General features: G+C 43.3%; 1 protein-coding gene across 2 annotated transcripts in view; it reads left to right on the forward strand.

Annotated features, from left to right (window-relative positions):
• The window catches only part of AFF4 (AF4/FMR2 family member 4), a 139,155-nt gene that overhangs the window by 99,062 nt on the left and 27,457 nt on the right, over nt 1-12,636 (forward strand). For both annotated transcript variants that reach the window (XM_040344622.1, XM_040344623.1), the window contains 4 exons: nt 263-317; nt 1,503-1,540; nt 2,235-2,397; nt 3,587-4,486. In XM_040344622.1, coding sequence (XP_040200556.1) covers nt 263-317; nt 1,503-1,540; nt 2,235-2,397; nt 3,587-4,486 — 1,156 coding nt within the window. The remainder of the gene's footprint in view (nt 1-262; nt 318-1,502; nt 1,541-2,234; nt 2,398-3,586; nt 4,487-12,636) is intronic.

Consider the following 12,636-nt stretch of genomic DNA (forward strand, 5'->3'; position numbering starts at 1 on the left):
AGTGCTTTGGATTGATTTGTTGTTTGTGCCCACTAAGTGAAATGTAATCTTGTTTTAATGTCAGTAAATCAAAGAAGGTTTTTGCTCTTGCTTATAAGTAAATGCTACTCAAAGGGACCTGAAACAAGGGTCTTTTTTTTATAAGGGCATTACATTTTTTTTTTTTTTTTCCGTTTCCCTACCAGGCATTGCATTACAGTTTCTTTTGAAGTAACATAATGATGCTATTAATAGTAATCCAACTGTTGCTTGTGTTTTTCAGTATTTTGAAAGAAGACTTGAAGCTAAGTAGCAGTGAAGATAGTGATGTAGATCAGGTATGTGTTGGAAAAAATCTTTGTCTCTACTAAATAAAAAAGTGTTTATGCAATAATACTTATCAAAAGGCCTTGCCATATGTAGCTTATGTTTGAATCTGTGCATAATTGGCCACCATATTGACTGATTTACACTAGCAGCTGCACTGATTGCATGGTCACTAGTCTGCGTTTAGAGGACACAGTGCTAAAGCACTTATCTTTGTGGATTGAATTGTTAATTTTTTTTTTTATTAAAGTGCTTGTGAGCCCTTATATATACCATGTGAAGTGACTGGCCTCAGGTGATGCAGAGATGATATAAATCCTTCTACATAAGTTTTACCAGTTTATCTGCTGCCCTCTTTTCTGTACAGCCATTCAAAGTCCAGAATTTCTACAGCATTTCTGAGCTTCAGAAAGCTATAACTAAACTCTGCAGAGTTCAGTGAGGAGAGAGCTCTGACAGCTCAATGCAGTGAAAAGAGACCAACTCCCGCCCCCCCTTTCATGCAGCACACAGGAACAGAGCTGCGGCTGTCCATCACAGGCTGTGTGCTGAAGCTCCCTTCCCTGTCATCTTTTTACCTCTTGGTGTCAGGTAACAGAGGAACGAGGCAGCAGAAAGGACACTTGGTTCTCTGGAATGAGACAAGTACATAGGAATATGTAAGAAAAGAAATGGCTGCACATCCAGGAATTCTGATTGCCTTTTATTGTTCAAAGTGATAACACCAAAGACACCAACACAAGGTCACGTAGACGCGTTTCACACAAACATCTTGTGCTTAATCATTACCAAAGGATAAAGCACAAGATGTTTGTGTGAAACGCGTCTACGTGACCTTGTGTTGGTGTCTTTGGTGTTATCACTTTGAACAATAAAAGGCAATCACAATTCCAGGATGTGCAGCCATTTCTTTTCTTACAAGTTTCCCACGGAGGCGGGCCGGGGCTGGCACTCAGATATTCCACCTCCAGGTTATCGACATACACCTGGAGCAGCGGCTCTTTTTCTTAGTACACAGGAATATGCTTTATGTTTAATGTCTGAAGTTTGCAACCACTTTAAGTTCTATTCACTCAGTGGTGTTGGTATGCTCTGGTTTGCACCACAACCCGCTCCGCTGAAAAACAAAGGGACACCTAGAGGTTTTAGGTTGGTAGTAGTGACCTGCCATCTAAACTTTTTTGCTCTTTTTACAGGACTGTGATAAGGCTGTACCAACCAACACACCAGGAAGGTAAGTTTGGTTGAATATTTTCTATTGAATTTGTATACGAAAGTCTGCCATTCACATTTTTGTGTTCAAATTGAACCAACGCTATAGAAATCTGTTAGTTGCCTCAAACTCATTTGTGATTGGTGCAAATAAGGACACCTTTATTGCTAACAAATGATTTTAATTGACTGACCTCTGCATTTTTTCGTAATGGAGATTTAGTTGGTTCATCGTTGCCATTTTTCATGTAATGCTTATACCACCTGTATATGTGTATTTATTGAATACATGTCAACCTGTATGCTTTATCTCCTAGATTAGGAAGAGTAGATTTAGATGTTAATCTTTCTGTTTACTGCATGCCTGAGAGAGTTCACCTAGCTTGGGAAAAAAAGCTACACTTTCCAGTCCAAGCACCTTTTGTTAATTATGACATGATTTAGCAATGTGGTTAGTCTGTAGAGGTCCTATTTCACTAACAGGTGTGTCCCAGGCAGAAGTTGGCAATGCTGTTTAGCAATAAACTTCTCCAATGAGGCAGATTATTTTACTGTAATTATCGTGGATATCACAAAATGCTTTGAAGGATCGGTTTCTTTATTTCATATATATTGTGGAATTTAGGATCTTAACGCTTACTTTATTATGTAATCTAAAATCTTAAATAAAACTTGCCCATCAAGATCTGTGTATTTTCATTTGTGTGCCTCACTAGTAACTCGGATCCATCCCAGCATAACAGTGAAGGAGCTGACAATTCAAGGGATGATTCCAGTAGCCACAGTGGGTCAGAGAGCAGCTCAGGCTCTGATTCAGAGAGTGAGAGCAGCTCTAGTGACAGCGAGGCTAATGAACCATCACGTAGTGCATCACCTGAGGTAAGTGTATGAATCGTTTACATCTAATCTCAGTTTATTACTTTCCTTTCATTACATAGTAGTTGCAGCATTCATATTATCAATTTTATGTCTGTGGATTAACTTCCGTTTAATCATTTTGCTGTTGAACGTAAATATTCAGTATATAGCTACAAACTATCAAGTTTGAGTGAGTGTTATTTTGAGTATATCTATGAAAGTACCTGGGTCATTCAGGTCACGTTTGGCTACACATACCCCTCCCCAAAATGTGCTGATGCACTATAGCAGGGATATGCAATTAGCGGACCTTCAGCGGTTGCAGAACTGCAAGTACCATGGGGCATAGTAAGATTCTGACAGCCACAAGCATGACACCCAGAGGCATGATGGGAGGTCCGCTAATTGCATATCCCTGCACTAGACTTTCATGTTCTGTATGCCATGGTCCCTGATTCTTTCACTGTGGCTGTCAAGAGCATTGTTTTTGTTAGACAATATATCATAAATTTACAGAGCTGTTGTGCAGAAAGCCTCTTCAAAAGCCAGCGCCCAGTAAACCCCACCTATATGTATCATGTCTCGGTTCTTTTTTTTTTTTTTGGGTGCTAGTTTCCTAGGAATATGGAGGTTTTTTTCTCCAGCTGTGCTGGAAAAAGGCTAATAATTTTTTATTTGTTTGTGCTAGCCTTTTCATCATTGTCTTTTATTTGTGGTTTCCTCTTCCATCAGCTTCAATTAAGATTCCTTACTACGTCACCCTATATAAAAGCTGTATAGATTTGCGTTTCCTCAGCCTTGCTTTGAAGGTCTTGGCTGGACCGGGCTAGCCTAGACTGTGACCTCCTGGCACTGGGCTATGCACGATTGCCATTTGCAGACCTTGTGGGTACTGGTTAAAGCACAAATCCCTTACAGGTCTAGAGCTGTAGAACAGCCCTAGGTGTGACTCTGTCTTTAAAGATTTAAAGGGGTTATAGAGGTACATGTTTTTTCACCTTAATGCATTAATGCCTTAATGCATTATAAATTCATTCTACTTAGGTGTTTACTGAGAGGTTCCCTTTTTGCATCTTTCCTGGAAGGTATTTGAATTCATTTTTGCTAAGTGCCAGTTTACTGTGCCATCTGGGAAGACTGGGTGACTCTCTAATGTATTGTCACATTGCTTAACGTTATTTAACTTTTTTTTTTTGTCTTCTATTTAAAGCCTGAACATCCACCTTCAAATAAGTGGCAGTTGGATAATTGGCTGAATAAAGTGAACCCACACAAAGTGTCTCCAGCATCTTCAGTAGAAAGCAATATTCCTTCATCGCAAGGTTACAAAAAGGAGGTTCAAGAGCAGGGTACTGGAACTGGCTATACAGAACCAAGTGGACCAAAGGAGTCCAATGCTTCTACACCAATCAGAGAAACAAAGGTTGCACAAAAGGGTTCTGAAGGGAGCAGAGGAAGACAAAAGTCTCCAGCGAACAGCGAGAGTGCAACTCAGCGAAGAAGTTTTGGAAAGAAACAACCAAACAAACAACCCGTTGAGGCACCGAGAAGGGAACTTAAAGTGGAAAGTGTCACCACTGCAGAAACAACCACCAATTTGCCTGCTAATAGACACAAGGCAGCCACAAAGGGTTTACGAAAACCCAATATAAAAAAAGAGCCCAAGTCATCTCCCCGGCAGGCAACTGAGAGGAAAAAGTACAAGACCTCTAAACCATCTAATAAATCCAAGGAATTTATTGAAACTGATACCTCATCCTCTGATTCAGATGAAATTGAAAGCCTTCCTCCTTCATCCCAAACCCCCAAGTATTCAGAGAGCAATAGGACTCCTCCAGCCAAACCCTCCACTGAGGAGGATGATACCTTTTTTCGACAGCGATTGTTCTCTCCTATGGAAGAGAAGGAGCTTCTTTCACCTCTGAGTGAACCTGAGGACAGATACCCGCTTATTGTAAAGATTGACTTGAGCCTATTAACGCGAATACCCGGGAGACCTGCTAAGGAACCAGAACCAATTAAGGTTGAAAAGACTGCCCCTGAAAAACATCCAAAAGAAACCCAGAAACAGGCTGAGAAAACATCTACCAGTGGAAAGAGGAAGCACAAGGTTGGTGATTGTAAAAGTCCCATGTTCTGTTTGCTTGATTATCATTTTTGTACGATACCAATACTATGTGATTCCCAAAATGTCATCTGAGAATATTACTACTGTGCATAGGAATTAACCTCCAATAAAGGTCCACTATAGTGAGATAGTCTGTGCAACTTAAAATTATAGCTACCACTTTTTTTTTTTTTTTTTTTATAGACCAGTATGAAAATCATTTATTTTTAAGCTCTGTTCTACGTTTGTTAAAAACTTGGTATGCTTTAGGGCTGCAACTAACGATTATTTTCATAATCGATTAGTTGTCGATTAATCGAATAGTTTCGGCCCTAGTATGCTTCTTTGATTGTTACACAAGCAACTGTGTAACGTTATAAAAAAATTTTACCTTTCAGTTTCAGTCTGCAACCAACTATTTTCTGAAATTGAAATTCTGAAATTGGCGTCTGTCTAAGCATGATGACAATAAGGCGCTCTATACACCGTACATGTAACTCGCTGTCAACATTTCCTGCTCATGTGATTGGCTCACTAGTTTTCTTAGCAGTTTGTCTTTATTTCAACACTTAAACTGTTTGCGTGGTAGGCAGACCCTCAGCATGTAGGAAGTTGGTGTAATCAATTTGTACGTCTAAACAGTAGCAGATAAGACAAAAATAGTTATTCAATTTTTAAGCAACTATCCCATTGCTACATGTGCAATTCTCTTTGCTTCTGAGAGCTTTACCCACTTGTTGGCAGTCATCCCATTTGCTGCATATTGAAATTAATATGATAAAGATATGTAATTGACAGTGTAGTCATAGGCTTATTTCAAGAGTAACTCCACTTTTGTTTGTCAAAAAAAGAAGAAAAACATTCCCCTCTGGGTGATCTGTGTACTACATTACAAGGTTTTTAACAAACTTGGTTTTATAGTCATACCTTTTTTTGTTCTGAAGAAATCCCTGTGTGTTTTGTCTGTGTCCATGCGGGAAAGTGAATCTAATGTGAGTGGTTCCGTAATTATCAATCTACTGCACCTGCATGGCTATGAGGAAAGTTGCTGGGTCTGCATCCCTTTAGATATGATTTTTCTATTGGGAGTACCTCACCAAAAAAAATGTATTTTTGTTGCAGGGGGTGCCTAAAATCTGACTTGTATCTTAGTGCAGACTTCTGGGAAAATCAGCCTAACATAAGCAGGAAATTATGTTTCATAAAATTTGTGGCCGCAAATTAAAAATGAACTGTAATTTTTAATAACAATATGACTTGTCCCAATTGTATTTGCCATTATTATTTTTTCTTTCTTTTTTTCTTTGCACGAAAGGAGTTGCCTTTTAAGTATCCACGGACCTATATAATAGGGGGACACCGCTTACTGGCTCTACCATTTCACTGGCACCTGGTCCATGTCTAAGTTTAGTGGAGCTTAGCTAATGTGTAGGAAATCTTTCCTTCAAGTATGAAGAAAGGTTACATTATCTACAAGACAGTTGAACATAGGTATTGGTTTCCACTTTCAGTTGTCTTTAAAGTGAAAGTCCATGCTAAAACTAAAATCCCTGCATCTATAGCCACCAACAGTCTAACACTACCTTATCTAGCCCTGTAAAGTAAAAATCGGTAAACATAACTTTTCTGCATTCGATCCGACCCGATCTCCAGTGGTGGAAGGTCTGAGTACACATCCAACAACGGCTATGAAATTAATGTGAAGTGATGTCGCCCATAGCGTTACTATGGGCCTTCCGTTGACGGACGTGTCCTCTGCACCCACCCACACAGCGCAACTGTAGCTGACAGCTCAGTGTGGGAACAGCTATTGCCGCTGAAGATCGGGTCCGATCGCATGCAGAAAAGGTATGTTTACGTTTTGTTTTTTTAAAGCATGGACTTCCACTTTAAAGAGGACTTCAAGTCCTAGGATTTGAATTTTGATGTTTATGGTATGCAAGAAAAAAAAAGTAAATTCCCTTTTGCTTTACAAATATAATGCGCAGCTTTAATTTGATCTGTCCAAAATAGATTTTCTCTTACATTTATTGATGGACACAGCTCTTCTGATTCTTGACCATAGGGTTTAAAGCGCCACCTACAGACGTAGAACACTAGGCAGAGAAAGAACACAGCACTTCCTATGGACAGTCCTAGCTAAGGATGAGCACAGGCATGTTCGTGCTCACCAGGAAGCTGACACTCCGCAGCGCTTCCTCCCAATTTTCCTTACTCCGCAGTGCTAATTACAGGTAGTGAGACATTTCCCGATCTGTGCAGCCACAAATCGGGAATTGTCTCACTGCCTGTGATTAGCAGTGCAAAGTGCCAGCTTCCTGGCAAACGCGGGCACATGGAGTTGCAAACACGCCTGAGCTCATCCTTAGTTCTGGCTGGTATAAACACCCCCCCCCCCCCTACAAGCTATGTGGTTGCATGGCTTTTTTTCTGCAGAAATCAACAGCTGGGCGATGGGCTAGATCTAGTAGGTACCATAGTCTGGCCAATGAGTGCACGCAGACCTTTGGCTACACACTGGGTTGGCTGTAACGGCCCCATCTTGAACCTAGGTGGCAAGCTTGTTAAACATCTTGCAGGGACACGCATCACTGGGTGCTGGAGTCCGTGCCACAGTGTTACCCTGGCAGATGGCCCCCCACTTCGGTGGGAGGAGTTTGTCATGGGAGCCTTAACCCGCAAGCTCGGCTGATCCAGTAAATAGATGCAACCTTTCCCTCCCTGGACACAGTGTTGTGCCGGCAGTACTTCCCTCTGACCCCTGGTATTTCCTCTTGTCCCACTTGGCTAGTCTCTCTCCCCTCCTCCTACCTACCAGTCCCTGGTGCTTGGACCAACTTTCCTGACATTTCTGGGCAGAAGCAGGGTTTTCTCAGTTCTCCCTGTGGCATCTGCATGGTGGGAGTCTAGTGACCATATTTGGGTGGACAGAAAGGTTTGCCATTTTTTGCAATGGACCTTTTCATTGACTTGTATGGGAGCTGGCTGTGGATGTGCATGTCGGCCATTTTCTTGTAGCCACGTGGTGTGACCATCTTGCCAGTGATCCCCATTGACTTGTGTAGGAGCTGGATGGGGAAGTGCATAGCTGCTATTTTCTCTGACACACGTGTGCCCACCTGATCCCTTTATGGAGGCCGCGGTTTCTTAGGTTCCTCCGTCCCCCTATACATTCTGTTGGCAGTCCTGGAGTCTCCTGGTTGGAGGAAGCGTTTGGGCAAAAGGCAAGCAGGAAGCAGTCACCTGTCTCTGTGGATATTTGAGCCAAAGGGGTCCTGCAGACCACTCAGCAGTATCTATCTCCCGCTCTGTGTTTTCCATTGCAGGATTGGCGTTGTGGCATGTATTGTCTACGTTCCTGGTGTGCCAAACGCTTACTAAATGGGCCAAGGTTCTGTTGCAAAGTTTGTCCACCTGAAAAGTGGATCAGGTGTACATAGATCTTGCGGACCAATTGGTCCCATATGCTTAATTCCCTACAAGTTCTGCAGAGGGAAATCCTGTTGACATTGGACAAGTCTCCCGCTTCCCTGGACAACCAGATTAGTCTGGGCCAGTCAACAAGGCTAGTAGCTCAGATCTCCTCCCCTACAGGCGGGGAAGTCCTCCTCGCGCACCCCTTGATGGTAGTCACGATGGATACCAGCTTGTCCGGCTGTGGGAGTGTCCTGAGTTGGAGATTGGCACTAGTTTTCTGGAGGAGGCACGGCTACCCGTTGATGCCCTGGGACTCCGAGTGATCAGGCTCTGTCTGGAGCACAGGACGAATCTTCTCCGGAGGCTCCCAGTCAGAAGCCAATCGAATAAGAACACAGTAGCAGCCTGTGTCAACCACCAAGGTGGAATGAGCAGTGCAGCAGTGGCACTGGAGGCATCACACTTTTTGCGGTGGGTGGTTCTGTCTCTGTCGTGCACATCCCAGGCATTGAGAATTGACAGGCAGATTACCTCAGTTGGCAGACAATTGCTCATGGGGAGTGGTCCCCCAGATGTGTTCCTTTAGATCTGGGGTCCCCTAGCCTATGCTGGTGGATCCCACATGTGCATGTTTTGGTGTTCCGCTTCAACAGTAAGGTACCAAGTTTTGTGACGAGAGTGCCGGATCACCCAACCATCCCCCCCCCCCCTCCCGGCTAATATAAGAAGTGTGCTGGTGACACTGGGGCCAGTATCTGTTTAATTTATGCCTTTCCTCCTCTCAAGCTGCCCCCTCGCCCTTTGGGCACGATAGATGCCGGATTCCAGTCCTTCAGGTAGCTCCAGACTGGCCTTGTCTGTGGTATGCCAATGTGGCACTGCTGGTCATGGATGCTCCCTGGCGACTACCTCTTTGGGCAGACCTCCTGTACCAGGGTCTGGTCGAGCCCACCCCCCTTTACTGTCTCTGGCTTGGACAGCACAGCTATTAAAGCCCGGTTTTGAGAAACAGGGTTGTCAAGTTCATTGAGTCCCTACAATATTGAATGCACGCAAGTCTACCTCTCTGGGTGTCCATCCACATTCTTTATCAGTGGTTCAGGTTTTGGCCTTTCTCCAATGCAGCCTTGCATTACACTTTGCCCGGAGTACCATTAAAGGCAGGTTTCTGCCCCTGCTGCCTTTTTTTGGGGGGGGGTTCTCTTGGCCATGCATTTCTTGATACAAATGTTCATCAAAAGGGTTCATCGTGTGGCGCCTCCTGTGTGTTTCCCGTTGCGGGACCTGAACTTTTTACTTTCGGTCCTCCAAAAGCCTCTCTGGGAGTATTTGGGATTTTCAATTGGCAATCAAGATCTGCAAACCACTATTGCTACACCATTTAGAAACCAACAGTAAATATTTTTTCAGGGTATTTAAACTGTTTCAGTTTGTTAGAATAATAACTTCAAATATATAGTAGAGTAAGTACACCACATAACAAAAATGCTTTAGCAATACATTGATTTCAGGCATATACATACAATTATACAGTAGGTACAAATATCAAAGTATGTCATATCACATCAAGCAGAATGCTACAAAGGTGTTTACTGTGGAAATCACACCAACAAAAATACATGCATTCATAGAAGTACAGTGAGCTACATTTAGAACGTATAAGCTGATGTTCAGAAATGCATACAGGCGTTCAGTACACAGAATAGAGTATTAAAAAGGATCGCCAAGCCAGACGCTGGTGAAAAGAGAGAAGGGAAAAAAAACAATGTTTCAGAGATGTAAGCAATCCCTTTCTGAAGAACCTCCTACCTTAGGTGGCGCTATAATCCCTGTGGTCAAGAATCAGAAGAGCTGTGTCTGTTTATGAACTCCGAGACGGAGATGATTTTATGGTGAATAAAAAACATGTAAAATTTTTGTTGGGAGTAGGTGCTTTTTCAGGTTTCTTTTATTAGGTTTTTAAAGAATAGGGTGGTTTAATTGTATAAACCTCAACTTTGTCACGGTGCATGTCTGATCACGGTGCCCTTGTTGTTCTCAAGGTATGAGTATTTCAATTTGCTTGACCTTCGACCTTCTTGTTTATTTTAGAGATTTTTATTGTTTCATAGACACTTTTTATGCACCTCTCTCCTATGTGAGAGGGAGATGCAAGAGCAGTGTAGAGGTCAAGACATCACGCTTAGGCTGGCAGCCATAGATGGAGTGAATTTCTTTCCTGCAACCACAGGTTTGTGGTAAATTTGCTTGGTTCCCCCATCAACAGTGTTGAAATGGAAATCTCTCCCGCGGAGCTATTGTGTTCTTCCAGGCGGGAGCAGCTGTCCCTGCTGGAGAACAGTGATTATTGCTAGCAGCTATAACAGCTGCTAGTAATGCTCACTTGTAAAATCCGGCAGGCTGGTTGTACCTAATTTTAAGCGACCAACTTGTGTACATGCAGCCATGGTTAAAATTTTGGCCAGAACCTCGAACCATCTGTAGCCAGCTTTACACAGATGCCAGTGATCTTCACTTGATTTTGTTTTGATATAAACAAAAATCCTCAGAGCGTGTAAACTTCTGATTAAAGTCAGACTCCAACGCTGCCCTGAATCTTTAGAGTTGGCTAGTGTGAACCGAGCCAGCTGTAAATAAAGATGTTTCTCCGCCCTCTTCTCGCTGTGAATTGTGTTCTATAAAAACTATTTGCTTAACTTTCACTGTTTCAAAGTCCATGGTTACTGGTGTGTTGAAACGGAGCTTAGTCGCGCTATGACACTGAAACTGTGGGAGAGGCCTTCTTGTTTTCATCTACAGATATAATATACTGGTTTGTGGCTAAACTTAACTGCTGGAAAGTACGTTTTCCAATTAAGCTTAAAAAGAAAAATCTTCTACATGACTAAATAAAAATACACTCCCAGGATTTTCTTCCTTCAGTCTGCCCAGTGTGTCCAGAGAACCCTGCTAAGGCGCATAAGTGTTTTGTAGAAGAAGGCTCTCACCATGTCATATTCAACTTGGCAGAGTGTCTCCAATGGTATCAAGTCCTTTTTAAAAGGTTATTCATTATCTCAGTCCAGTACAATCAAACTGCAGTTTTTTTACGGTTTCAATGTTTTTATTAGTTTTTTTAAAACAATAACATAGATATTCAGGTAATGTTTCGTTTACACACTCCAAAGTGCTCATTTGCTGACAAAATGAATATGTTTATATGATTATTCAGAAGAGGGGAGGCAGAAAGTATAAAACCCTCTGCCCCACATTAACTGGAGAGGTATCTCTCAAGATCACTGAGGCACTTGGTTGCCAGCTTATGAAATTTTTCCCAAGCATTAAAGGATAAGTCACCCTTGTTTTTGTTTTTTTTATTATTATTCTAGCTCCCTTATGTACCAATATAGCATTAAAGTGGAGCAGGAAACTGCTACAGGACACAGGGCTTTAAAGAGATAACAAAACGCTGCAGATGTGCCCTGCTCAAATTTCAGGAATCTGGTTTTAATCCAATGTACTTTTTTGTAAAAATATCAACGCTTTCCATTAATCTACATCCACTTACTTCAATTGTCCTCATCAATGTTTCCAAACATATCCATTAGTTTTGCCTTGCTTCCTGGTCAGACTATAGATCAAGACACAAGGAGTTCACCAGCTGACCTCATTAGCGCACACACTGCGCACACACAGTCAGTGTCAGCGGTGGAGTAGGGCGCTTCGGACCTTCCGCATACGAGCCTGCTTCCACCCAGACCTGGCAGTCAGAGGCTAGGCAGCTGCTAGGCTAGACGCTCCAGGAAACAAGCTCCCTGGACCCAGGAACCAGCATCTCGCTCTCCACGAGGACTCCTCTCTTCCGCAGGTAAGACCCTGCCTCTCAGGGCCTGTCATCTTGGGGATCCACTGACGGCCGTCCTTATCAGGGCAGCCGTCACACAGACCCCACACTGCGGCTTTCTATACTATTTCTTGCCGGCATCTATCGCCCGCACGGCCACCCGCTTTGTGGTAGTCCCAAGTCACCCCCCCTGGGTGTATTTCCGGCGTTTTTTGGTGCTCTTGCACCCCCGCGCCAGCCTGCTCCTTCTCGCGGCCGCCGCACCTTAGGAAAGTCCGCGGCTTCAGCCGCGGCCTACCGGCGCGCCGTTCTTTTCTCCCTACACTAAATTCCTAAGCACAGTTTGCTCTGGTTATTCACCCCCACACCCCCAGAGGCCCCCTGTTCAGCAAATTCATTGGGTAAATATCATTTTTACCAAGCTGACAGCCCCCCCCCCCAGCCCGGGTCCTGTGCTTTGCCTGGCGGCCATTATTTTGGTATACCCCAGCAGCAGTGACACCCAGCATCCCCCCCCCTTTTTTCCCCTCCATAAGCCGTCAGTCTTTTGATCCAGGGTTTTGAGCCGATCGCCTTCAGGGATCAGGAAGGAATTTTTTTCCCTGCCGCAGCACATTGGCCAGCTTGCCCAGGGTTTTTTTGCCTTCCTCTGGACCAAAAATAATAACCCTATTTTCCTTGAGCTAGGATTCTCGAATCCTCTCTCACCCTACGCCCGCACTCCAGCCCTCGGTGACTGGCAACAATGGTTAAGTTGCGATACTCTGCAGAAACCATTTGGGGTCTGAGACAATTCGCAACTACATTACCTGCCGCCACCACAATAGCCTTAAAATCAGATCAACTTTTGAGGTTCGATCATCGATCGATCATCAAAAATTTCAATCATTCACCACAGCTCAAGCACATATCA

Source organism: Rana temporaria, chromosome 3, assembly GCF_905171775.1.
Source record: "Rana temporaria chromosome 3, aRanTem1.1, whole genome shotgun sequence".
NCBI lineage: Eukaryota > Metazoa > Chordata > Amphibia > Anura > Ranidae > Rana > Rana temporaria.